Source organism: Periophthalmus magnuspinnatus, chromosome 14, assembly GCF_009829125.3.
Source record: "Periophthalmus magnuspinnatus isolate fPerMag1 chromosome 14, fPerMag1.2.pri, whole genome shotgun sequence".
Lineage (NCBI taxonomy): Eukaryota > Metazoa > Chordata > Actinopteri > Gobiiformes > Gobiidae > Periophthalmus > Periophthalmus magnuspinnatus.
The window spans coordinates 29,378,209-29,405,202 of NC_047139.1; the positions used below are offsets into that span (position 1 = coordinate 29,378,209).

A 26,994-nucleotide genomic window follows, 5' to 3' on the forward strand; every position below is an offset into this window, starting at 1 on the left:
TTTTTCGGTTTTTTTTTCAGAACTCCAGTGAGCTAAAACATCCAACTTGGATACAAGCCATAGTTGTGATCTGCGTGTGATGTGTTACAGACTTAAAAAGATGTGACAATTTCACAAATATTTACGGTATTTACACAAGGCAATGCATACAAACAAAAATATATACCTCACAAATGAAATGAAGTCAACAGCCAAGACAATTAACCTGTTCTGTTCAGTGATTTTAGTTTATTTATTAAATGTAAAAGCAAAATATTTCATAAAAATACATCTTACTGTACAAAGGATATTTCATTTACATTCACATTGATACTGCTTCCATTGTATGCTTGAGTGGCACATTTATTCATTATAAGTTCTCAGTTGGTCTTGTTGGTCACTCAGACTTGGCTCCAGTCTGAGCCAGTCTGTGAAGCAGTCCGTCCAGGTTTTCCATGTTCAGAGATTTCTCTTCCAGCAACTCGTATCTCAAACTGGAGATGTCTTGCTTTATTTCCTTCAGCTCTCCTGAAAATATATGGCACATTCAAGAGAAGACATTATTTTATCTGACAGTGTAAAATCACTTACAGTATTTACCTTCAGTAATCTCATCGCTCTCTCTGTCGGCTTGTGCTTTGATGATGTAGCGTTTTATAAGTCGCTTCATAATCTTCTGCACAAAATAAGATGGCAAGGTTAGATTTGATAAAATTTACTGTATAGAGAAATACACCAATAGCACAAATAAAAATCTATTGTACATACCTGATATCGTGTTGGACTTGAGGAAGAACCATATCCAGATGACTTGCTATCTCCAAGCTAAAATAGTCCCAAAATTTATAAACGCATCAGACAAAGCCACTGGGAGGTGCTAAAGTTCTGTATTTTCTTTTGTGTTTAAATCATTGAAATTAGTACTGTGTGACATTTCTGGTGGGAGATTCATGTTTTGGTTGTCTCCATGGAGATGTTCTAGCTTTGCCAGTAACTACCCACAGTATGACATTGAACATACCTTGAAAAGCATGTATTCTCACTGAGAGTGTGCATTCTCTATAGATCTGACCTGCAACTCGGCCTGGTGACTTGCTTGTCTTTATAATGATAAGATATATTTAATGCTATATTGTGGAACAAAGCAATAGTAACTCTATGGAGACAAGCAGATAGTGAACATTAAAACTTGTCATTTTATTATATTTCAGTCACCTCAGTATGCCAAACACAGAACAAAACTAATTTAGTTGCCTAATCAAGGTCATACAAAAATACATTTCTAATAACATGTGATACATATACCTGGTTGAGTTCAGTTTCAGTTGCCTCACTGTGTCCTAACATGTAATGGTAGGCCAAAGATCGAACTGCTGTGACCAAACCCAGAGTTGACTTGGGACTTGGGACGAGGTTGAATGGGACAGGTAGAGTCCGCCCTTCCTCAAAGTACGAGAACCACAGTTTAGCTCGGGCAAACTTCCACTCCACATCAGCATCATCCTACAGGAGAGAAGAGATTTGAGACATCTTCAGATGTGCTGTGCATGAGCTTAAGTGAGATGGTGTGCTATAAAATAGAGCTGCGCCAACAACAACACTACTTCTGGGCATCTCCTGTAGATTCACTAGGAGTTAGGATTCAGTAATTAGTAATTACTACGTCTGAATCATTCTCAGTATTTGTTCATCACGAATAAATTCTTTCTTCATGCTTTATTAAGGCTTATTATGGTGGCATTATTATAAAATGTTATCAATGTATATGTTATGTGTATGTCAAATGTATTTATAATATCTGCTCTGATAAGGGATATTATCTGGCAGCTGCATATACTAAAAATATTGGAAACAATATTGTATCAGAATTGAGAAATTTGGAGTTGTGCATCACTGACAAGATTCAGGAGGTTTTTTAGGTTTAAACGTGAACCCCATAACTAATTGTGTGTTTATTTTTACTGCTCTTGCTTTGTGTGTGTCATACTGTTTCCACAGGTAAATGCTATGCCTCACCTCAATCTCTTGGAAGGAGCTGTTGATCATAGCGATGAGCATGTTGAGCAGCACTATCACCATTGTAACATTGTAGACTCCATACAAAACGTACCCAATGTTCTCAATAAATTTATGTCCATTGTTGATGACCACAGATCTGACCTCAGAAAGTCCAAAAATAGCCCAGAATAACGTCTTGAAGCTCTCCTCCAGCCTGCCCAAGAACAAACAAGGACAACTCATATTAAATCTTAAATATTAGTGCAGAAATACTCACTGGGAGCGTGCTTTTCTCTGATGAGTTTTTGGTCTGTTTATGTCTTTGAAATATTTACATTCCTTGTCAAAATATTAAGAGATTCAACGGCACACGGGACTTCAGCTTCCAGGCAGCTGTTCCTCAGTTTAAACGATACTTTAAGATGGCATGAGAAGTCCCATTACAGAAGATAACTTGCTCACATCAGCCTGAATGGATAATTGAGTCTTGTGTATGTGTTTGCTTCATCCGTTTGAAGCTCATTCATTACCCAAAGCTGTTGACACACTACTTCTCTGAACTACTGACTCGCTTTTATTCATGATCTACAAACTATAGCGCTTTATGTTAATTTGAAATACCTTTTGTAATGATTCAATAAGGACAATATATTACAGAACGGTAATATTTTTTAAAAAGAAAACAAGGATAAATGCATTAATAACTTTGAATTTTGTAAATTTTCTGAGATTTTTTTTGTATAATTGTATGTTTTCTTGGTCATGAATTTCCCAATTAGGCTGAATCATTTTTTTTTCAAACCTATATGGCAAGAAATGATAGTTTTCTGTGTAAAAGTGCAGTGTGGGTACAGAGAAGGGCTCACGTGGTAAAAGCATCATTCTGCTTGGCCCCCAGATAGTACGAGTACAGGTTAAACATGCCGATCATGAAGGCCAGGAACACCAGAAGGAAGATGACCATGAACTTAAAGATGTCTTTGACTGTTCGGCCCAGAGAGATCTGCAGGGGGCCAAAGCTCTCGTTCGCTGGCAGAATATAGGCAATTCTGGAGAAACTCAGCACCACAGCCACTGCGTACAGGCCCTCAGATACCAGCTGAGGGTCGGACGGCAACCAGAAGATGCGCGCTGAAAAATACAATATATCAATAATTTGTAGTCTACTGACATAAATAAAGACATCAGATTTTAAAGGTGCACTATGCAGCTTCTCTGGCAGTAAGTAACATAGAGACAAGCACGTGCCAAGCCTCCACCATGAAAGTTACATAGTGCAGCTTTACAAAGACAATGACATACAGACTCACATTCATTCAAGAGCAGATATTTGTCAACCAAGACATGTCTTTGGATGGTGCAGAGTTACATGAGACATTGATATATTGGTGGGTTTAGTTGGCATGATGGAAGACCATGATCTGCATGACACCTGCTTGTAATAGTCAAGTAGTTGTGAAGGCTGACTTTTGTATACTGATGTAACAAGCTCAAATGATGTGAGGTGTAATAATAATAAAATCACACTGACCAATTCATTAGACAGAGGATAGTGGTGACTTACCCAGAGTGAAGTAGTGTATCTCAGGGGGCAGTGTCACATTGATCAGACTGGTGTAATGTTTGTAAACAAAGGCCTGGGCAGAGTCAGCGTGTCTCAGAGCAGACACACGGCAGCTGAAAGAAGCCAAAAAAATGACCAACATCCCGAAGTCCAGGAAGTTCCAAGGTTCGACCAGATACTCCCCAGGACCCTGGCTCCAGATCTCCTTCACCTCAGCCCAGATCATTCCTGCGCACACATAGAGCCAAACAAGTATTAGTGCTACATGTGATAATTAAGTCGTAGGCCTCATTGAAAGATACAGATCTCAAACTAGGCCAAATATATTCATCTTTAATCAACCTACCTTAAACCTTAAACAATCTATGGCTACGCTTACCAAGTGCAAAACATCTCTAGATTGTTTTATTATTTTTCATAAAATATTTTAATCGGCAACAGATCCTTGATTGTCAGAGGTTTAACCTTTAACCTTTGGCAATGGCAACAAAACCAACGTACGTGCTGGACTGTTTGCCACCATATCCATGATATGCAGTATGCAGAATGTTCCGTAGGTTGACATTAATGAATACATTTTCTCAATCACAGGTGTTTTTTATTGCAGAAAAAATACCTTGAAAAACATGATGCAGTCTTATGATGAAGGATCTTGCCTCTCCACAGCTCTGAATTGGAACTTGGCTTAATGGCATTCCCTGCTTTGCTTTAACTATACCATTTAACATTCCCAACAAAGGAATAATATCTGTATAGAGACAAGCAGGTGATAGTAAAGGTAAAGTCCTTACCCATGACCCAGGACAGTATGAGTATCTCCATCCAGGTGAAGTGGGTAGTTGTAGTGCGGTACAGGAGCAGAGGGTCAGACTCAGGCCCATCCTGAAGCTGGTGGTGGGTCATGTTGGCCATCAGAGTGGTCCCTGCAAATCGATCTGCAGCGTTCAGGATGAGAAGCCCCAGAAAGATGGTGAAGGAACAGGCATGGGCCACAAACTTCATGAAAGGGCTCCGCATCACCTTTCCAACCTAAAAAACAACAACAAAAAAAACAAACAAACAAAGCAAGGATGATACACAGTACTGACAGAAGAGCATGGACAGTTTAATGAAAATAATAAAATTAATCAAATATTTTATAAAAGTTTAGACACTATGATTGACCAAAAATGTTATTTGTTACGTACTCTGCTGCAGGGGGCGACCCAGTAGGCCAGTGCTAAAACAGGAAGTCCCACTGCCACAGCGAATACAACCAGGAGTTTGACTGCAGTGGTCTGCTGTCTCAGACCAGGCAGGTTATCGTACCAGATACTCAAAAGCTGCTGCTGGCAGTTTGGATGGGCCACAAACTGGAAACACAAGGAATACAAAACCAATGGATGCACACAAAAGTTTCAAAAGATTTAAAAACTTATCAATCACAATAGACTTATTTTTTTCTCACCTTTTTGAGTTCATATTTGATAGCCAGTTTGAGCCGGGTTAGGGAGGGTCGCCCCGGGAGCTCGTAACTGTCCTCAGCATCAGTCTCTCCACTCATGATGGCCTCCACCTCCTCTGTGCTGCGACACAGATCCAACAAACCCACCACATAGTCCTTACACTGGCTCGACAGGCGACAGTAGTCATTCTGCAAATTATAATATGAGAAAGAAATTAGATAACAATTTTATGATAAAACAACTAAAATTTTCTTTTTGTATTTTGTCTTTTTGGTTCTTGGCATGACACGGCAATCAATTGTATATATTGTATATACCACAGCAGTGGTCTCATCTGTGTTTACTACAGCTGAGTAACTCATAAAATGCACTTGTTTGGACATAGATCTTTTACAAGCCCACTCTCATATGTGCACTTAAATGAACTGTGGTTTAAGAGGTAGGACATGATGGCCAAAACTAAATACAAGCTTTTAACAATTATGTTTGACATTTTCAGCTCACAAAATGCTTGGCTTCAACTTTCTACTTTGTTGTTAATGTGGTTCATCGAAATTCTTGACTTGTTCATATCTTAGCAGCACTAAAATCTAAAACATATCTACACTTGATTACAAAGCATAGATCTGTAATTAGCTATGCTGCTCTTTGTCTTTTCTACACTGATCACTCCCAACTGTTGTCAGAAGGAGGTTTCAGAACACAAATCTATGCAATCGCTATCAAAGCCAATATTTTAACTAAAAGTGATGTATGACTGTTGCAAAGGTGTCCACATGGATTAAAAAGCCCCAAAAGATGCTCTAAAACCTGCTTTAATCACACAGTGTATATTACCTTGAACTCTTTCTCTATGTTGGCCAGCATGGCCAGTTCATTGCTGAGCTCCAGTGCAGCTAAAACTGGATCTTCGTTGTATAGTGAGAGGTAGGCTGGACTAGCCAGCCCTCTGTAGGCGTTGATACGAGACCGTGAGTGGCTGAAGGAGTCAAACTGCTGCTGGTAGTTGCAGGAGTCGCAGCCACAAAAGTAGTCATGAGGAGGGTCAATGCGTGCGCCTTTACTGAGCAGAGTGTGCACAATCTCATACTCTTGACAATGGGCGGCCAGAATCACAGGAGTCACATCATGGGAGAACCTGGAATGAAAAGAAATCTGAAAACACTGGCCCTATTAAACGGTTAAAGGAGCACTATGTAACTGGTGAGGGTCTGCTACACACTTATCTCCATGGATACGTTGCTTTGTATAAAATACAAAGTATGGAGTATGGAATTGGACAGATTTTTCTATCATTTAATTACAAATGTTTTTGCACTGCAAAATACCTTCATAAACATATTCTTACTGTGAGCAAAGTTGTCTCTCCACAGATCTGTGACTTGGCCTGATGAAATCTGCTGTTTGTCTCTATGGTTACAATTCAGTGCCATACTGTGCAGCATTCCAATCCACTCCACTGCAGGTGGCAGACCCTCAAGCAAAAAAGTTCCATAGTGCATATCTTTAAGTGCCAAGACCATAATAAGACCTTAATCAGTGATGAACGTATTTTTCCTTGGGCTGTTTTCCCGCATTTTAAACAAAAATAAACAATCTATTAAATAGCAACAGCACTCTGGTCTGAGGGTCACATAAATAGAAATGACTGTATATGGAAGGGCAAATGATATACATTTTCCAAGCTCTAGCCTCCCAACTTCTTGTACGTTAGACATATTAAGGAACAATCTTATCGCAATCATCTTGGTAAAACATTACAGTCTGTGAAACTTCATATTGTTTTCATGGTCCCAGTATAAATACATATTTTAGCTACACATAAAACTCAGAGTCTTTCCTAGGGCTCTCTTGTCTCTGGCATTTACAGCCTTTGTTCTGAAGTGAAGACCTTATCAGATCATGCAAAGGTTTAGGAGGCTCCTCAAAGCTCCTCTTACCTTGTCCCATCTTCATCATAAGCATAAAAGTCGTCCAGCATGTCAGCTTGGGCGGGGCTCGCAGTCAGACGATGGGCATCTTTAAACGAGGGGTGAGCCAGCAGGGCCTCAGTGATGCGCACATAGCCTTTACCTACAGCACAGCAAATACACGGTCATATGTCATGTTCAAATAGACGTAAGTACACATTTATTGGTCAAGCAGTAAATAATCCAGTGACTACAAGTTACACTGACCCTGTACTCTATGCACCAGCGCCAAGGCTGGATAATCAGAATGGACTGAATTAATGAACTTGAAAAAATATGTTAAACATTTTTTGGACAGCACAGATTGCAACTGGGTTAAAGAGTGAGGAGAGAGATTCAGCATATTATGAAAGTCAGGCCAGGAAAGTCAATGCCTAAAATGTGTGCTGATCTAGACCTCAACCTATCCATGGCTTTGAAAATGATGAAGAATTACTGTTGCCATTGCAATTAACTATTAACTATAAACTAAATATTACATCTTTTGATTTGTAAAATATGCTCAGAATGTTGCCTATAACAGGAAGCTGAAACCCATGAACTGTACAGCACACAGTCACAATTGTACTTGTGAGAGAGGTGGTAAAATATGTAGGTCTATTGCGCCTTCAAATACACAGTTGTCTTACTGATGGCCAAAAGAAGGGCATCTCCCACTCGGGCCAGGTCTTCCCTCCCCAGCAGTAGCTCTGTCACCTCCAGATGTTCATTGGCCACAGCCAGCTGCAGTGCATTCTGGCCCATGTAGTCCACAGCATTGACATTTAGATTGGGCATGTGGAGCAGCATGCGCCGCACTTCGGGAATGTTTCCATACTCTGCTGCCTGGAGAAACCGCTCCTCCACCTCAGACAGACTGGTGGAGTGATCAGAAAACATGTATGCCGGGCCGCGCACAGCCTGACGCCTTTTAACTGCTGTGAGACGAGCCATGAGCTGCCTTTCTGAGCTGCTGGGCCTGCAAAAAACATCTCAACTTTAATTTCAAAGCACAAGTTTTTCTTTCTCTATGTTTTGTTGCTGCTGTTGTTTTTGTTTGTTTGTTTATCTTCTGTTCTGACTTCCAGATCTGTATCTATAAAACCTCATAAAAAGGGATGTAGCAACAGCTGCCCTGGGGCAGACTAGTGGAAGAGAAGCTGCCAATTTGCACCAACGGCTGCCCCAACCACCACCAATCACCTATGCACACACCACATTCATTCTAGGCAAGGGGAGTGAAATGTCTTGCCTAAGGACACAACAACAGAACTCGATCCAAGCGAGAATCGAGACTTCCTGTAATTGATGCATTAACTGGACACTGGCTCTGGTTTTATTGGGAACAGGAAAGAGTTACTGAAGTAGTAACAGTGACAGGAGGTGAGTCTGAAAGTGGCCTCATCTATTTATTTATTAGAAACTATTTCAGCTTTGTACAAATATAAACCTTATTACTCAGAATATATTACATAGAATAGATAAAAGCCCTCAGTCTGGTTATGGCTGACTGGCTTCAAACACTTGGCTATAACTCAAATGGGAGATTGTCTCACAAAAATATGAATCTATAAACTGACCCCAGGTAGCGTCCAGAGTAGCAGTTTTCATCTCCATAATCATCGAGTAGGTTGTCACGGCTACGGGCCCTGCGTCCATTAGTGTAGCCCACCGGCCGACTGTAGTGGTGAGCTGTGTGTGTCCTGTGGTTCATCCCTAAAGTGACACACAAACCCACGTCCTGTCTTAGTCATGAAACAAATGAAACTCTCTCTCCTCCCTGCCTCACTCCTCCCACTGTCCTTGAGAAAGAATGCATCCTTCTTGGTCCAACTATACTTTTATTTACATACTTTGCTTAAATGTCACTGATGAGGAGGGCAGGCAATTGTTACACAGTGCACTGAATAAGGCTATAGTTTCTCGACGGTTGCCAGAATGGAATAGCAGTAACAGAAGTAGAAAAGAAATAAAAATATTTTTACAGTGTATTGGCAAAAATAAAATGTGAAAGTTCATTAGTTATGCCAAATGTGTAACAGAGAAACAGGACCTCAATGCTAAAATAACTAAAATGTCCATTTCAAATCTCTTCGTAGTAGAACAAATAAGTTCAACAGTGGTACAACTACTACTATTACAACTGCAAAGTAAATTATATACAGTACTGTAATGCTGCCAGTGTTATTTTTCCTCTACCCTGACTAATCAGTGCATTACAAACATCTTTTTATCTCAATGAAAAGGGAATAATCCATGTTTTATTCATTTTCTGGAAGCATAGGCTATACCTTGTTGTAATTGAGCAGTACTGTGAAATTTGTTCAAATATAAAAAACTGGGAAACTCCAAAATCATACTATTGTTTTATATAATGTCTTGCAAAGTGCTATTTTAGGCTGTTTTGTTTACAGGAATTGTGCTTTGTGTGGTGAACCGGCCAGAGTCGCTCCAGTGATGTCTGATGAACTGCAGATGAGATTCCTCGGGGTCCAAATTCCCAGTAGACTTTACTTCCTGTGTGCTCCTGCTCAGAACTGACGCTGGTCCACTGTGGGAAAATGACATTCCTTCTGCACACATAAACACATGCAATCAGTGCATATCAAGACACAAGTCACTGGTGCAGATCAAAGGGTAATTACAGGGAACGAGACTTGTTGTTTTATACAGTGGGAAAGATCAGATAAATAAGATATGGTTAACTAGATGAATGTAATTGATAAAGTTGACATTAAAACTACATGAAACTACCTCAAGGCCTAGTGCCTCGAGGTATTGAGGGGTCTTTTTTGTCTTGCTAAGAAATCATAAAGACACTTGTTTTGTTTTAGTTTTTCTGGAGACATTTGATTATAACATAAATTCTTCCTTAGCAAAATACAATAGATTATTTTGAATAATGTAAATCTGATTACGTTACCATTGTGATACCTTGCTAAGAGTTTAACAAATAAAACAAACTAAAAATACTGCTGTCATGTATTAGTGTAAAAGACACCATGAAAGGTTTTTGATTGTCAAAGAAACAATTCCTTTATTACATTATGGCGTAACAGGCTTACCGTAATGTAGGTTTAACCTTTCCACATGGTCAGATTTACTCATAGGTTCATACAGCAGATGAGGTTGTGCTTCTTCAGACAGGCCCAGCCTATAAAAGGTGCAGCTGCTTATTCTTCAATAAAAGCTTTGGTCTTCCCACTGCAAGTAAGTCTAAAGTGACTTGAGCTTTATGTTGACAATATGAAATAAACATTTGTGTTTCTTGTACCTCTCCTTCAGATATGATTTAGTTTTTTCTCTTTTCTGTGGTCTATTTTTTGAAGTGGTTTTGTGCATTTAATGTATTGCCCATCCAATTACTTTAACTACAATTTACACACCTGATGTTATATCCAGACAGTTTCTCTTATGCTACTTTTACTTGAGTCATTTCATGGACCACTACTTTACAATTTTTGAGTAAGTCTGTGTAACCCCTCAATCGTTCAGGTATGATCCATAAAAAAAGAAAAATTCAATTCTGTCAGGCATATCCAAGGTCCTGTGGGCTCACCAGTCTCTCTTGTTATTGCTAACTTATATATGGAACAATCTGAACAGGTGGTCCACATGCATCGTTACATGGATGACAACTGGACTAAAATCAGAATTCAAGATCTGGAACCCTTTACTGCACGTATTAATGCTGTGGATACAAACATCAAGTTCACATGGGAAGAGGCCGAAGAGAACAAACTGGCCTTCTTAGATTTTGCAGTAACTATAGGAGAGGACCTGGGACTCCAGGTAGATACCTTCAAGAACCTGGCCAATACCTTCTTTTTGATTTACACCATCCACTGCAGCACAAACTCAAAGTTTTTCAAACATTATAACACAGGGCTCAAGTGTTTTCTATGACATAGAGGGAGGAGAAGAAGAGCAACACATGGAGAAAGCCCTCTCTGCTTGTGGTTACCCAATATGGGCCTTCAATAGATCTAAGAGAGCTAAAAAACTGCAGAGAATTTTCAGACAGTATGAAAACCCAGTTTATTTCAAACCTACAAACACTTTAAGACAGAAACTGTTTCAACCAAAGGACAAAACCCCAAGACAAGTAATGTGAAGTAATGTGGTCTACTCCATTCAGTGTAGTGAAGAGTGCAGTGAGAGAAACAGTTACTCCATAGGTGAATGTACCAACACCATCACAAGAGAAGCTCAGGGTCTCAACCTGCCGTACATCTCCAGCTCAAAGACACTAATCATAACCATAACCACTCCTTTGAAGATAGTGAGGTACAGATCTTAGCCAAAGATATCCTATTTATTACCTCAGACCTAAATCTAAACAAAGAAAAAAACAGAGCTAGCCAGTATGCTAATAGGTGTGAGAGCACCCATTAGGGGCCTGAACGATAATGCAAAATATAACTCAGTTACAGTTCACATTTAGTGTAGTTCAACAGACCTAGATAACAAACAGAAACTGTAAACAGCAGGTGTTTTAGTTTCAGTGTAATTAGCACCTCCTTTCAGACAGATGTAAGGCAGTGTCCAACAGCAATATGACCCAAAATGAAGTTCCTTAGATGAGCGGGAAAACATTTTCACTCTAAAACCTTTGTCCAGTTGACAGAATTGAATTTTTCTTTAACAATTCTTGAGTAATATTATTTAAAAGTAACTACCAAATTCTGCATTTTACAACATAAAGAACTGATAAAAAGGCGAGTGCCCCAATGGCAAATTGTGCTTAGGGAACCCTCAGGGCTAAGAAGGGCCCTGTCTTCAGAATTTCCTTGTAAGGACCAAACTGTTCAAGATCTGTCACTGTCAATAGTGCAACAGCGTCACGTTTTATGAGGAGGATGAGAGGAAGAAACTCAGCGTCATCACAGCTTTTTGTTCCCAACTGCTGTAAACACAAGTGATCTGCAGTGTAGACACAGTCAGGGTTATCAGTGAGAGAACACTACCTCAGGGGCCTGTGTTTTGTACATTTGTGACATTTGAAGTCTTCTTATATTTTATGGCATTCACGGTTTAGGAAGCTCAGAACTAAATAGATGTGATACATTAGGCCAAGGGCCATGATATTTAATAGAACAAATAGAGACATGACTATTGTTTGTACGTCATTAGGATTCACCCCAGATGAAGTAGCACCATCTTGTGGCCATGATTCACCCTCTCCTGTTCAGCAATTATTTTAGTCTTTTCAACAATTACAATCATTTCCATATGACACACGTTTCTCTGAGGCCTAGTTTTTTTTTTGTATATGGACCGTATGTTTTTTTTACTCTAGCTGACTGAGAGCTGCCAACACAAAGTGATAAATCTGCATCAATGAATTTGGTCTGAGCCTCAGGTAAGTACCACCTACATATTGCTCAATAAAACGTGTTTGTGTACTTACTCACAGTGGCAGTGGCCGTGCATGCATACGTATAAACTACTTTGCATTTATTACTTTAATACTGGCTCCAAGACATTTACTTTTCACAGAAACTACCACTTCTTTAGTTAGTTTTGAGTATTTGTATAATAGAAAATACGACCACCCTCTATAATTTTGTGATGCATTGATTTTTATTTTTATTTATGAAAGTTTATGTTGTCATTGTTGTGCATTCTTATAACACCCTTATAAAGGGTGCCTTATAAAGACAAAAATATTAAATAAATTGTTGCTCATTTGAGAATAATTCTTTAGGTTACATTCAACATTTCTTTTAAGGGAAATTCTTTATTTTACAATTCAAAATGATAAATGACCAAACATTTGATAGAGTTTCCAATTGCCATAATAGACTTTCAGATTGATCATCAGTCCTGTACAGATTGTGACCCTGTTTGGCACTGGGTCAGTTATTGGTTGGGATCCTCCGAATCTTCATAGTGACTGCTTTAATGTGATGGGGGATCCCATTGTGTCTCCATGTGTTCCACAAGATGTTGGTCCTCTCGTTAGACTCTGTGTCCTCTGGAGAGCCGTTCAGGTTGGCCAGGCCACACTGGTTAAACCACCATCCTGTCTGGTTGTGCAGTGCACTGCAGCTTTCCACTGTGCGGTTACCGAGGGAGCAGGACGGGTTACAGCCATCATTGTCCACATCTGAGGCACTGAATGGGGCAGTGTCCTGATTCTGGTCTTGATCATAGCCACGAAATGCATCACCTGAACAGTAATAGTCATGGTAATAATGTTTTGCTATTAACTTCACTAATCTAAACTAAACTAAAGAATTCATCTGAGAGTGAATGTGCATGCCTCTATGTGTATGGTCCTTTCCATCTTTTTAATAAGATTATTCACTAATGTGCCTTTCCTCATGCTCATGATAACCTCTAGCAACCCACAACAAGAGGAAGGGCAAGGAAACCAGAGAAAAAAGTTCCTATGACTCTATTATTTGAGTTGTTATCAAAATTAATACAATTGTTTAAATGTGATTTATTAAATAACCCGTTTTATTTCAATAATGACTATGCTGACACATGACACAATAGAAATGTATAATTATTTTAAGCCATACCTGCACTGCCTGCATAGCGTCCTAGGTGTATCCCGTAAAACAGTGTTTCACTGTCTAAGTGAAAGTCATCGTACGATGCGTATGATGTTATATCATCTTTTGAGACAAGAGCAACATGGAGCTGGAAACGAGTGTCTTTTTGGCTCACAATCTGAAGTACTTTCTTTAGACCCAACCAATGCTCTCCTGCAACAAACAAATATCAACAACAATGTAAAGTCGTGAGTTTAATCTTATATGCACCTATTGTAAACATTTACTGTTTATAATCACCATTGCAAAGGTCCTAATCTCTTATCATTCTGAAATCTGTGAATAGGTTAGAGACTTGTTACCTGCAAGGTTTCCAAAGCCATCAGTGTAATCTGCCCATGATCGCTTGAAATCAGTTAGTCCATCCGTCCGTCTCTGCATCACTGTCCAACCACCTCCCATATAATCCATCTCACAGAAAACCTAATCAAATATCTAATTATGTTTAAAATAATCTGTTGGAGTGTGAACAGGCAAGAAGGCGCTTACCTCAAAGGACGATTCAGTGTTTTCTGGATTGATAATGTAAATTCCACTTGGGATTTTAGGGACCACTGCCATTAGATTATCCTTTATGTCGCTACAGTCACGCCCTGCATTACAGAAATATGCAATGTAATGTTTTGACAAAATAAGATTTATTAGCCAGGGAGGAAAGGTCCCAAGACAGACAAGTGTAAGGTGTACTAGTGTATGAGTGACTATACTGTTAACTACTACTTAAACAGTAGTAGGCCCTGTTACGTTTTATTCCTTTTGTTTTTTTAACTGACATTAACATCTGTCATGGGACTATAGATGAAAAAATGCCTTTTTGGCTAATTCTAGGGTTAGGGTTTGGGTCATTTCCATGGTACATTATCTGTAAAGCGTAACTGTGCTGCTAGTCAGGGTCCTTAACAGTTTTTTGGATCAGTAAAAAAAAGGTTTAGTTCAGTTGTAAGATATCTATCCATTGCAAATTACTTCCTACTTTCTAATATCTGAGCTCTCAACAGGTGGTTACCGTGTGACTGCACTGGTTTGATGGCATACATCTCTGTGTTGCTCCTTTGCACCTCCGAGCTCAGCATCTGCACTTTGGTCATGAGCTCTGTCACCTGAAAAGTGGCCATTACTTTATTTATACAAACAACTAAATTTTTCATAAATATTTGTTGGACATACATGGACATTACCTGAGTGCTGAGGATGTCTAGAGCTCGCTGCTGCTCCTCCATCACATCTCTCATCAGTTTCCTTGTGCTTCGTCCAAAAGACAGAAGTGACTGCTGCAGCTGCCCTGTACATGTCTATGGTAAGTAATAATAATGTCTACACAATATGAGAAGTATTTTTTAAAAAATCTCTCCTACCACATATTGAGTGTTTTTCATCTCGTAGTAGCTTAACAGTGATGTCACAAGGGATGGAGCATGTGTCCCAGCCTTTGGCACCAACAGTGGATTTGGGGGGTTTGATGGGGACATCATCATTCAGGGTTTCTGAATGGTTAGAGTGGCTACTGTTTTCTGAACCCTGGCCAAACGTAAATATGTATTAATTCATAGATTGCATTAATTTAAAGACACATTGCTGTCAAGTTGCTAAACAGGTGGAAAAGATGTAAGCACAAGAGAATATACATTTAATTTCTTTTGTATAAGCTGAAGTCTATGTACACATGCAATTTATGCAAGTTTACATGAAGAGATTACAATGCATTTAAACAATTTGGGAAAACCCAAATGATGATGTCATGTCTTTGGAAGCTTCTGATTGGTCTATTGACAACATTAGAGTTAATTATAGACACACCTGTGAATGTATTTGAAGACACACTTGAAACACTGCTTCTTTGTATAACATCATGGGAAAGTCAAAAGAAATTAGCCAAGATATCAGGAAGAGAACTGTGGACACAAGTCTGGTTCATCCTTGGTGCAATTTCAAAATGTCTGAAGGTGCCACGTTCATCTGTTCAAACAATTATACGCAAGTATAAACACCATGGAAATATCCAGCCGTCATGCCGCTTAGAAAGGAAACAAGTTCTGTGTCCCAGAGATGAACGTGCTTTGGTCTGAAATGTGCAGATCAACCCAAGAACAAAAGTAAAAGACCTTTTAAGATGCTGCCGAAGCTGGTAAGAGTGTGTCATTATCCACAGTGAAACGAGGACTGTACCAACATGGACTGAAAGGACACTCTGCAGGAAGATGACATTACTCCAAAAGAAACATGATAAAGCCAGATTACAGTTTGCAAAAGCACACAGGGACAAAGACCTTCATTTTTGGAGACATGTCCTGTGGTCTGACGAAACAAAAATGTAACTATTTGGTTATTATGAGCATCATTACATTTGGAGGGAAAAGGGGGACGGTGTTCTCAGGCTTGCGTTTGCAAGCCTGAGAACAACATCCCAACTGTGAAATACAGAGGTGACAGCATCATGTTGTGGGGTTGTTTTGCTGCAGGAGGGACTGGTGCACTTCACAAAATAGATGGCATCATGAGGAAAGAACATTATGTGGAAATACTAAAGCAACATCTCAAGGGGCACAAATGGTCTTTCAAATGGACAATGGCCCAAAGCATTCTGCCAAACTGGTTACAAAGTGGTTTAAGGATAACAAAGTCAATTTTGGAGTGGCCATCACAAACCCCTGATCTCAATCCTATTGAAAATCATGGACAGACCTGAAAAAGCATGTACGAGTAAGGTGGCCTACAAACTGGTGTAACTCAGTTACACCAGTTCTGTCAGGAGGAATGGGACAAAATTCTTGCCAACTATTGTGAGAAGCTTGAGGAAGGATATCCAAAACATTTGAACCAAGTCAGACAGTTTAAAGGCAACAGTACTAAATCTGAATGAAATGTATGCAAATGTATGACTTTGAAGAAAGTCATGAAAAATTGTCTAAAAAAAGGATTTTCTCTTATGTATAGATAGCATGGATAAAGCCTAGTTTAAATTAATATTACCTTGTACCATCTAAATTGAACCATTATTACTTACAGCAGACAGGAACAGCAGAGTCAAAAGCAGCAGGATGTGAGAAGTAGTCCACATTATTAGTTTACTTTAACAAAAGATCCAACTTTAAAATCCCATAACAGTTCTTCTTACACGTCCATACCTCTTGACTTTAATTTGCAGTCTTTTCCTGTTCTCACTCAGCTGTTTTCACCCCTCACTCTCCACCTCCATCAGTCCCTCCCAGTCTCGATAAACTCCCATGACAACATCCTATTCAGTAGAGTAGACTGTTTATTGAAGATTTTGTGATAAAGTTAAACTGCATTTGGAAGTTGAGAGTGCAGTGCTCATTTCTGTGGTTAAAAGTGATTACTCTTCCTCTTTTATTGATGGTTTCCAGGTTAGATGGTTGGCTGTGGCATGCTAACCATATGTGGCTTGTTTTAGTGGGAAAACTTTCTCTTGTGTATTAGCAGGGAGCCACAACAGACGGTGAAGGGAAAGCAGCAAATCTTTTTGTCTTCTGCTCATGTTACACTCTGAGTCATGCTTCCTAAAAGCTCAGACCAATTACTCCTGTTAACTGGCCAGTTAAGCACACAGCAAAGTGAAAAGCCAAAAAGAGGGCTGCACCACATTCCTGCCAGGGTCCGGCCTGTCGCCTCCTTTGGAAAACTTTGCTGTAGGTGCCAAAGAAAAGATTTTGTGTTGTCCTGAGCCTACATAAGTTTACAGGCTTGGTCAGTGGAGGAATGTGCAGAGCATGGAGCTAAAGCCACAGGGCCCCCACATCTGTACAGTGTTACATGCTCTTATAAAGCTGTGACACACAGTATCTGCTGCTCTAGATGTACAATGTAATGCATAATTTAAATGTAAAAGTCAATCTAAGTTACAAAAAAGGAAATAATTCAAGACATAATAAAAATGCCTGGGGCATGTGAAAATTACTCCATGGAGCAGTTTATTTAACAATTTGCACCAACATGAATAGAGACAAAAAAATTTATTATGCCACTTATTCAAATTTCCAAAGATCTTATGGTACTTCCAACCAAGCCAGCAGTGGGGATTTCATGGTCAGTTGCTCACCTTCTGAGCACAAGTCCTCTGATCTAACTCATAAGAAAATATTCAAATAAATAATTAATTGTTTACAATTAGCACTAAGTATATCCATTATTGTATTAGAAACATGTGACAATCATAAAGAAAATGTTGTGACAATGCCATCTGCTGCCAGGTAATTGTTACTACAGTCTTTACATGTGAATTTTCTGTCAAGAGTCTATTTCTATATTATGTTCTGATATCATTTAACAGTCATTTTCTTTCCCTGAATAAAAATGCATCGAATTGTTTATTGTGTTCAGGCTCTATGTGGTGGCCCTAGCTGAGAATCAGTCCATAAGTTCACAGCATAGTTCTAATGTTGTAGAACTGAACTTATGTATTATGGTTGTGAATGTTCTTACATGAACCACCAGCCACTCTTTGTAGGAGTGATGTCTCTATTCAGGGCAGAGCTGCTAACACTTCTGCTGCCCTTTTCTTCACCCTCAAATTATGCAACTCCCTCACAGGCGCTTTAGGATAGTGGTTGTCGTTTATCAAGCACACGCTGCCTGGTAAACACAGCAGTGGAAGCAGCACAGTTTCTTACAAATGATGCAAAAAATCTACTCAAGCCTTTAGTTCTTAGTTTGATATTTGGGAATGTAGGAGTGGCTGACGAAACAGTGTTCAGTGTTTCAATGTACAAAAAGTAAAGGGAAAGTTCAAATATGAAATACATAATTTCAATTAACTGACTGTCTTTTCGTTCCTTTAAAATTGTATTTTTGGCAAATGAATTATATGTGTTATGGAAGTAATGAGGCATAGGCTTATGTGGATACTCATGTTGATGAATATAGGCTATACATGAAGTTTATGGGTCCATTGATCTAGGTTTGGGACAAATTTTAGTTTGATTTTACCAGGCGTTTTCTTGACACAATTTGTATTTGTTTTGACTTGAGACTGGGAGGAAATGCACATCCCAGCTTGTGTACTCCCTGTTGCTTGGTTATTGTCTCTTTACAGACAGATAATGTGAGTATGTTTTAATTATGGTATAGATGTGGCCCAATATCAGCTGTACAGCATTCACTTTTACTTTCCTGGGGTTAGAACAATGTGTTGACCAGCTGAGCAGCACTGTGCGTGTTTTCCACGAGAGGGCAGCACTCTGCGGCTCTCTCCATTTGGACAAACAGGCTGCGGCTGGGCTGGCCTCATCAGGGGCGGCTGTTTTCTCAGAGCAACTTCCAATATCCCCACCCCACCCCCCAAACCCAGAGCAGCCCCACACCGACACCAACCCAAAACGACACAGCTCCTCGAGTGCGCTTCAGTTTACCACGCCATAGTTACATCCAAAACCAGGCTGAGCCATCGCAATTTAAAATGCCAAACTAAATACTAACTAAATAACGGAGGAAGTTCGATATTAGACATGATCCCTCCAATTCACCTTGTGCGTATAGCCTGTGGTAAACGTGAATAGGTGGATAAGGACATGCGTCTGGGTTGAGTTTAGTCTGCCCTCGGTGAAATATTTGCCCTGCAACTGCGGCGCAGCTTTAAACCCTCAGCCCCGCCCCTCGGCGCTATCACATGAATCTGGACTCGCAGTTGATGAGCACAAGAAGAAAAAAGTTAGTTGAGGTTTCTGTAGTCACTTTTCTTTGCAGTTCTTTATGATTGCGCGTGTGGCTGTGGCCCGGGTCATCGTGGAGGCTGCTGCGGGCCGCGCGCTGCGGACTGAGCGCCCGTGATTTTCCAACTTTTTTCAGCGGTGGGACAGACAGACAGAGGAGAGGGGGGAAACGTTCTGTCTGCTTGAAGGTATGTGGAAGTCTGTATCGAGCTTTACTCTGATCAGGTTGGGTTAATTTCGCCACCTACCTTTAGAAGCCCACAATTTGAACAATTTTGTCAAAGTTCGAATGTTTTTTTTCAGCTGACTGACTTAAGAAGTGTTGTTTCTAGAAATAGACTTAAAACGTCGCTGAAAAGTTCAGCTGGGGTGGGGGCGGGGGCGAAAGTGTAAACAAAATCGATCATCTTAACCAAAGCCCGCAGTAGTTGCTCGTGTTCTTACTTTTTCTTTGCTCTTTTATTGTGCGTAATTGCACTCTTCGTCAGATTTGCCTGGACTCCAAAAAGTTTTGTCAACATGGACGCGCACTACGGCGCGCCTCCAGCTGGGCAGCAGGTCGTGCATGTCCGCGGTGACTCTCAGACGGAGCTGGAGGCCCTGTTCAACGCCGTGATGAACCCCAGCAAAGTGCAGCGGCAGCCCACCTCAGTGCCCATGAAGGACCGGAAACTCCCCAAATCTTTTTTCACACAACCCGAGCCGCGGGGCCACTCCAGACAAGTAAGTCCATCACACTGATTCGCAAATACATTTCTCCATGACAATACATTTGAATCCTCCCAGACAAGGTTACCAAGGCTAAACATCACTTATTTAATCTCTTATCTAATGTTATCATAGTAAAATTTGCGTGTTTCTACTTACTATCCAATAATTTTGTTTTAGGGACACAACAGGAGCATCATTTACTGAAACTACCCAGTTATAACAGTTACCAATGTATAGGCCTGCTTTATTATACTATAATAACACATTTGTGCCTCTTCTTTCTGTATTATTTTCTCCTAAATGTGTTGAAAAGACATTGATATTGGTGGTAAGGTATAAAGGGGTGGTTATTGCATATCCCAGTCTGTAAAGTAGTAAATAGTAATTTTGCTGATTCCATTTTATCGAATAGTTTTCTTCAGTATTGAGCGGAAGCATGCTTTCATATCAGGCAACTTTTCATTTCTGTGGAGCTCACGTGGGAATGTTTCTTAGACAGGTCACTTTAGGCAGTGTTCAACATCTGAACAAAGCTGACAGATGTTTCAAATATCATATTGTAACTGTCTCAAGGTTAAGGCGGCCGTCTGACTCTGTGGAGACTGCAGGTCAAAACTGCAGGCAAAATTCCAACATAAATGAAATGTGAATAAATCCTAGACAGCCAGACTTTTAAATTTTAAAGGCCTTATGATTTGAACAATAAAGTTTGCATATGTAAGAAGCAAATGAGCAAAGCATGTATATTCCACTGAAATAAAATAAAACAATCCCACAAGCAGTCACTGTATGTACATGTTAGTATAGTTAGAATTGTGATCAACTCTGTCATTTTCTATAATTGTGTAAAAAAGTGAGGTTTGAAAAAGGCTGAACTTCACTGAACTGGGTCCTCACAATAGTAAAAAAAATTGTAGCGACCGAATATAGAGTGAGACATGAAACACTTTTAACTCAAGGGTGAAGTTTCTTTATTGGACATGTTACAGAATGTTACTTAGTCGTGAGTACTGTGGCTACAACTGTTATTTTTAAAGTCTTTTAAATCAGAAATATGAACGGTGTTGAGTGAACCCAGCCTCCTTGGCACAGCTAATCTGAAACCTCCCACAAAAGTAAACAATAGCACTTATGAATTGAAGGTTTCACTGATTGTTGTTTTTTTCCTCTTCATAGTATCCATCCAAGAGTTTCCGGTCCTGTTGGTGAGCCGTTGTGAGGAGGCAGTGGTAGTTTCATGTCAGTTTCTAACCCTGCTTGTTTTCTCGTCAGGCCAGTTCAGATGGAGGTGTGTCCAACACGCTTACTCCACGTCACGTTCGCGCCCACTCCTCCCCTGCCATCCTGCCCCCGCAGGCGGATGTAACAACTGCCCCGATCATCCCCGATGACATGCCCCTGCCCCACGGCTGGGAGATGGCCCAAACTCCCAGTGGACAGCGATATTTCCTCAAGTAAGTAATGACAGCACAATACAATGTCATCTGAATTTTACAGGTTACCATATGCTGGAAAGAACAAATATTGTTCATATATTCATACACCACATTAGTCTTAGATAGTGTGCATCTCAGTGTGCCCCAATGTAGATTCACAGATTACTTTACATTGTATCAAATGTTTGCATTAGGCCAAAGCACTATGTATAAGCACTACACTGCACACAGTGAATATAGTGTTTGAAACTCGTAAAGCGCTTTGAGTGCCTTGAAGGTAGAAAAGCGCTATAGAAAAAAAATGTGACCAAACTCTAATGGTGGAGTTTAAATTTCAACTCCAAATTTATATTTTAGGAAATTATTTCATGATGGTGAACAACTGGTGGTAATTAGTTTTTTTTTTTTTTTTGATAAAGCATAAATATTTAATAAACAGTATACCAAAACCAAATCGGACCTATATGCAATGACCAAACCTTTTCCTTTTTCTGTGGTGTAACAAGAAAGAGATAATTATTGAAAATGTGTTTTTAAAATCAGTACACTCTATTCCATTCATAAGAACTGGCTGTCCAAGGCTAGCTCCCCATATGTGCACTGATGTACATGCACATCTGGTAGTACAGGTAAAGCAGGTTGTGACAGAGCCTCACTCACTCCTTGCCCGTCAGGTTACAGTAGTTTTTCACATTCACATTTGTTCAGACTTGTTGTGTGTGTGTGTGTTTTATAGTCACGTGGATAAGACTACCACCTGGCACGACCCTCGCCTGGCGCAGCTTCAGTCAGCGGCAGCTCAGCACCCACTTTCTGCTGCTGGACCCCCGGCCCACTCACACTCCCTCAGCAACCCTGCTCCGTCTGTGCAACCACAAAACATCAACCCAGAGACAGGTACCTGCAGCATTCTGTCCTGAGCATCTCTTTACGGTTTGTTAATATTTACACAGAAAACAACTGGATCCAGTTTTATAATACAAATGAAGACCATAAAGAAAACCAGTATTCAGCTCGATTGGAGATATTTATTTTTGACATTACATTGTATTATTGCTTATATTACTCTTGCACACAGATATAAGTTGGCTAAATATTTTGCCCTCTTATTACTTTATAGATGCATGCCAATAACAGAGAATATTGTTGTAAAAATGACTGATTGTTGATTTGAAAATTGTTATTTATTCCTCCTACAAAATTTTAAGCTTTATTTATGCATGTCAAAAAATATTTCCACAATATTCTAATGTATTGACACAGACGTTATTACATATGGGTTAAGGGCATATTTTTTCCTATGCCTACAGTTCCCCACCATATCTCTACTTCCCATATACTACATTTTCATTACTGTAGATTACACCACCACATGGCACAGATAGTGCAGGAGAGTGGACGTGGGCCTGATTCAACCTTAAATTATTAGTAATGCACTGCATACACAAAATTCACTCACTGTGTTACTGTTCAGGTCCTCTGCCTGAAGGCTGGGAGCAGGCTGTGACTGGAGATGGAGAGGTGTACTACATCGATCACATAAATAAGATCACCACATGGGTCGACCCGCGTCTAGGTAGCACACTATCAAATTTATATATGAAGATTTGTTAGTTATTGTTATAAGAAGCAGTTTATTACATTGTCCACAACCACTAGCTGCAACAATAGTAAAATAACACCGCAAAGTGTGGAAAACATATTCTTTATTTCAATATATTTATTATAATATTATCATATGAATCGACTGTTTTTACAGCCAAGATGAACCCTGGGCTCCTGAGCTTGGCAATACAGCAAAGGCAGGAAAACGAGAGGCACCGATGTAAACAGCAAGTCACCTCACAGGTTAGATTGTTTCTTCATGTGATTTTAAAACTGGTTGAATATTAAAAATGTTTTTTTGCACATTGCTGGTACAGGATGCAGCAGTAAGAAACCGAATGCCCGGTGGGATGGACCATGACAGAAACACACAGACTCTTGTACCTCCTCTGGATGTCCGGATCAGAGCATCAAACCATGAGCCAACACTAAATGGGTAAAATGGGTAAAAATAGTCTCCAGTTAGTCTCCAACATAGTACATATTTCATAAAATGATACTTTAAATGAATTGATTGTACAGTGAGTTCTAGTTATCCAGGTGTAACCGGTGCTGGAAAATGTTGCCTGATGTGTAAATGTACTGCAAATGGGCATATTGTTTCAAGTCTAGAAGCAACAGACTTTTCTAACAAGCACTAGGCATTTACACTGTAAGAGAATGAGTCCCAGTCCAACATTTTGCTTAACATCTGTCTTCTTCTCTCGGTCCCTCTCTTGACCTCCTGCATACTTACATTCATCCATCTTCCTTAGCATTAAACCTCGTGTTCATATGTTGATATCTTACAGACTTTCTGATGATTTTTATGTGTTATTTAAGGGCTCACTCTCGAAATGAGAGCACAGACAGCGGCCTCAGCGTCAGCAGCCTCCCGCGCACTACAGACCACATGCTCAGCCCAGTGGATCACATGGACACAGGTAAGACTGTTACAATATAGACTCAAGACCACTGCAGAAAACAGCCCATACTCCTGTTCTACAAAGAAGCTGAGCTGAGTAGAGAGAGAGAGAACCTCTTTTCACCACACTTAAGCAGGTGTTATTGTGGAAATTAATGAATTGGTAGACACTTAAGATGGGTTTTATGAAATTAGGACATATGAATAGCAATTTACAAAGTGGAGAATAGGGAAATTTTGCTCACATGCTTAAAAACAAAAGCATCTGGTCCGGACCATTAGACCTTCTAATGCTTTAAAGGAGACATATTATGCAAAATTGGCTTTTAATCATATTATAATTGTGTTTCCTTCTCACTATTTACCCACTCAAAGTTGTATTTTGAGTGATTCAAGCATGTTTGAGGAATCTTGCGTTTTTGATGCCATTTCTCTGAAAATTACCATTTTCCTGTACCCCCCATACACTATTCCCACTTCTTTATTTGTCAACACTTTTCTCGAATGCTGTAGTTGACTTAGAATATGCACATTATTTTTATACAATAGAACAGTATACTCACAATGCTTATGCTGCATTTGCAGGTGATTCTGGTGAGAGCTCTTCGTTGACTCTACAGGAGTCTATGCCACCGGTGCTGCCGATGTCCGAGGGCGATGAGCTGATGGGCCTGAGCTCAGACCTTTTGATGGACATGGAGACGGTCCTCTCTGGATCACACATGGACAGGGACAGCCTGCTCACCTGGCTATAGGCACCAGATGCCTCATCAGCCCCCCACATGGTTTGAGATTACATTTTTGCAACATGACTGAGATATTGGAAGATATGATGGTACAGAGCAACATTGCATGGAGAGAATTGTGATGGATATGTAAGCGGTGTAAGACTAAATGGATAATGGGAGTATCACAGAAGGCGGTAAGCTGCAAGTATTCAGCCCTTTTTGGATACATTTTACATGAATACGAGGCATTCGCAATATAATGTGACACTCATCTTTTAGCAAAAGAAGGTGCTTCACCAAAGCAGTGAATTTTACACTTTTTTTTTTACCATTCCCACCAGCAAAGAAGAAAGACGAAGATCTCATAAAAAGGACAAGTCAAAAACATGCCTGGTGTTGACAAAGCAGCTTTACTTTTCTATTTAGTCCAGTATTTTGTCTTGTGTAAAGCAAGTAACTGAAAAGTTGTTTAGTGTGGAAAAGGCGATGTAACTTCTTTAAATACACTACATAAAGTTTCACTACAGATTTATGTTGCTGCATCCTTGGACACTACAGTTGAAAATGCTTACACAAGTGCAATGTGCATTTAAAATGCCCAAGTGCACACCCTTGTGGGGAAATGTATGAGCTTTGGGAACAAGAATGATGGCCATTCACTTGAAATATCAAAACTTAAGGAAAAAGAAAGTTTGGTTGTAGGACTTTATGTGGAAATCTCAATATTTTATAATCTAACCACATGGATTAGTGTCCTTTACTTGTTAAATGTGCCTTATACTAAAGAGATTTTAGCTCTTTTAATCTAAAACAGTGTTTGAATCTATACAAAAGCTAAAATTATATTAACAAGTTTTGTATTATAATGTAATATTGGGCTGATACTTATGTAACTAGGTATTTACTTACCAAGTAGTAGTATCTTGTTTCTGTTGAAATACGCTTTCGCTTTAAAGGGTCTAGCTCATGGTGGAAAGACTGCAGCCTCTCAGATGTGTTGTTTTCTCATTGTCCCGACTATTAGTTTGATACATTCCTCATTTTGATATTCAAACATTTTTCAAAGAAAATGTATCCGCATTATAGGGATGAAAAAAAGTCTGACATTTTTGAGCATGTCAAATGTAAGCCCTGTTATCTTTATGTTAAGTTGCTGTGGACTTTATAAGGCAGAAGAGTGCAGCATAGTCTTTTTGGGGACAATTATAATTATCTGTATTATTGTTGTGTATAAAAATGAAACTAGTCTACACCAAATGTGAAAATGCTATTATGTTTTTTGGCAATGAATTTGACAAAACTCCTTATAATTGCAATGAAATAATTTAGCTCAGGTTATCATTACTTTAACACTGCCAGAACAAAATAGCAATTAACAGAAGCCTGATGTGCCTTTTAATGAAGATATTTTTGTGTTTCAGATAAACAAAATATGTAAAACTAAACTAATATAATCATCATTTTGTGCTGGGATGTTTTTGCTGTGTGTTTTTATGGTTTTTAGCATTGTCTGGATTTGAAGTTGTGTTGCCCAACTGGTGAGAGCATTTCTTTAATTTCTTTTATATTGTGTAAAGATATTCAGAGCTGGTTGTTGTAAAATTACAGTATAATAATCCTGTGGTTCTACTTACAGCTCACTCATGTGACACGTGCATACTCGAGACTTTATTTATCTTGTAAACGTGTGACACTTGCTTTGGATGTTAAATGTAATTATATTTTAATTGTATACAAAGTTGGGAGGCTGTCAGAAAAGTTTTTTGTTTTTTTTGTTTTTTTACCTTTTTATGCATGTGCTTTATATATATACATACAAATCCACTCCTACAATAATAATTTTGAGTTTCAGTTTTAATAAACTTAAAAACACACCTGAAATGCTGTTTCTCTGCCAATATATTAATTTCTTTGTTCATCTACACAAAGGGTTGATCATTGTTTTCAGGTTACATATGAGACCAAGACTTTGACAAGATTTTGATTGAACTGATAAGTGCTAATAAAAAACTGCATACTGAAAATGTGTCTGAAAAAAGTGCAGTTACATGGCTAAAAATGTACTCAATTACAAGTACTGACTGCCTAAAGTGTACTTTTGGCAGTCAGTAAACAGTACACATGACAAATGCTTCTCAGAGTACTAGTTACTTTTGAACACAATTTTAAAAGCATTTTAAACCATGCTTTTATACAAAACTTGATCAGTCAAAAAAGTGTGGAACTGAATTATTATATTATACTGTCATTTATTATACTATTCTCTGAGCTCCAGCCAATCAGAGGAGATGCAGTGAGACAGCAGAGGACTGGTACAACTCAGTCACTTTTATGGTTTAAAATGTAACAAATTACAATTCATGGCTCTAATTATACTCAATTACAAATACGGCCTACAGGCCTAAAAAAATGTTCTCAAATCTACTCATTTACAGTAAAGTGAGTA

General features: G+C 39.2%; 3 protein-coding genes across 5 annotated transcripts; 1 reads left to right on the plus strand and 2 right to left on the minus strand.

The window, feature by feature from the left end:
• Window positions 1–225: 225 nt before the first annotated feature.
• On the minus strand, window positions 226–8,650 carry trpc6a (transient receptor potential cation channel, subfamily C, member 6a). Its single transcript, XM_033978812.2, has 14 exons — window positions 8,516–8,650; window positions 7,586–7,914; window positions 6,927–7,059; window positions 5,824–6,124; window positions 4,989–5,174; window positions 4,729–4,893; window positions 4,333–4,570; window positions 3,542–3,769; window positions 2,844–3,108; window positions 1,996–2,191; window positions 1,285–1,482; window positions 748–804; window positions 580–655; window positions 226–507 (listed from the first exon to the last, which is right to left on the minus strand). The coding sequence occupies exons 1-14, from the start codon at window positions 8,647–8,649 to the stop codon at window positions 377–379; spliced, it is 2,637 nt and encodes an 878-aa protein (XP_033834703.1). The 5' UTR covers window position 8,650; the 3' UTR covers window positions 226–376.
• A 3,971-nt stretch (window positions 8,651–12,621) lies between these two features.
• Window positions 12,622–16,645, minus strand: angptl5 (angiopoietin-like 5). 2 transcript variants are annotated; one of them, XM_033978653.2, is made up of 8 exons: window positions 16,503–16,645; window positions 14,854–15,016; window positions 14,677–14,780; window positions 14,505–14,598; window positions 13,988–14,091; window positions 13,801–13,921; window positions 13,466–13,651; window positions 12,622–13,107 (listed from the first exon to the last, which is right to left on the minus strand). In XM_033978653.2, exons 1-8 carry the CDS (start codon window positions 16,554–16,556, stop codon window positions 12,794–12,796), a joined length of 1,140 nt encoding a protein of 379 aa, XP_033834544.1. In that variant the 5' UTR covers window positions 16,557–16,645; the 3' UTR covers window positions 12,622–12,793. The 2 variants fall into 2 exon arrangements, with proteins under 2 accessions (XP_033834544.1, XP_055082493.1); XM_055226518.1 differs by lacking the exon at window positions 16,503–16,645 and having other exon boundaries at window positions 14,677–14,790; window positions 14,854–14,908.
• A 2,332-nt stretch (window positions 16,646–18,977) lies between these two features.
• LOC117381988 (transcriptional coactivator YAP1-like) lies at window positions 18,978–26,429 on the plus strand. Of its 2 annotated transcripts, XM_033979050.2 has the most exons (9): window positions 18,978–19,352; window positions 19,653–19,887; window positions 21,148–21,329; window positions 22,048–22,208; window positions 22,786–22,887; window positions 23,071–23,159; window positions 23,234–23,352; window positions 23,739–23,839; window positions 24,406–26,429. In XM_033979050.2, exons 2-9 carry the CDS (start codon window positions 19,684–19,686, stop codon window positions 24,573–24,575), a joined length of 1,128 nt encoding a protein of 375 aa, XP_033834941.1. In that variant the 5' UTR covers window positions 18,978–19,352; window positions 19,653–19,683; the 3' UTR covers window positions 24,576–26,429. The 2 variants fall into 2 exon arrangements, with proteins under 2 accessions (XP_033834941.1, XP_033834942.1); XM_033979051.2 differs by lacking the exon at window positions 22,786–22,887 and having other exon boundaries at window positions 18,981–19,352.
• The last annotated feature ends 565 nt before the right edge of the window (window positions 26,430–26,994 follow it).

What these genes read in the sequence shown, in the direction of transcription:
- trpc6a (XM_033978812.2), bottom strand. Translation starts at nt 8,649, where the DNA reads ATGAACCACAGGACACACACAGCTCACCACTACAGTCGGCCGGTGGGC. An exon ending in ACATAGAGAAAGAGTTCAAG is followed by an intron (nt 5,175 to 5,823) that starts GTAATATACACT and finishes TATAATTTGCAG; the next exon opens with AATGACTACTGTCGCCTGTC. An exon ending in CTGAAACTGAACTCAACCAG is followed by an intron (nt 805 to 1,284) that starts GTATATGTATCA and finishes GGACTATTTTAG; the next exon opens with CTTGGAGATAGCAAGTCATC.
- angptl5 (XM_033978653.2), bottom strand. Translation starts at nt 16,556, where the DNA reads ATGTGGACTACTTCTCACATCCTGCTGCTTTTGACTCTGCTGTTCCTG. An exon ending in TAGACATCCTCAGCACTCAG is followed by an intron (nt 14,599 to 14,676) that starts GTAATGTCCATG and finishes GCCACTTTTCAG; the next exon opens with GTGACAGAGCTCATGACCAA. An exon ending in CAAACCAGTGCAGTCACACG is followed by an intron (nt 14,092 to 14,504) that starts GTAACCACCTGT and finishes TCTGTAATGCAG; the next exon opens with GGCGTGACTGTAGCGACATA.
- LOC117381988 (XM_033979050.2), top strand. Translation starts at nt 19,684, where the DNA reads ATGGACGCGCACTACGGCGCGCCTCCAGCTGGGCAGCAGGTCGTGCAT. An exon ending in GGACAGCGATATTTCCTCAA is followed by an intron (nt 21,330 to 22,047) that starts GTAAGTAATGAC and finishes TGTGTTTTATAG; the next exon opens with TCACGTGGATAAGACTACCA. An exon ending in ATGGGTCGACCCGCGTCTAG is followed by an intron (nt 22,888 to 23,070) that starts GTAGCACACTAT and finishes CTGTTTTTACAG; the next exon opens with CCAAGATGAACCCTGGGCTC.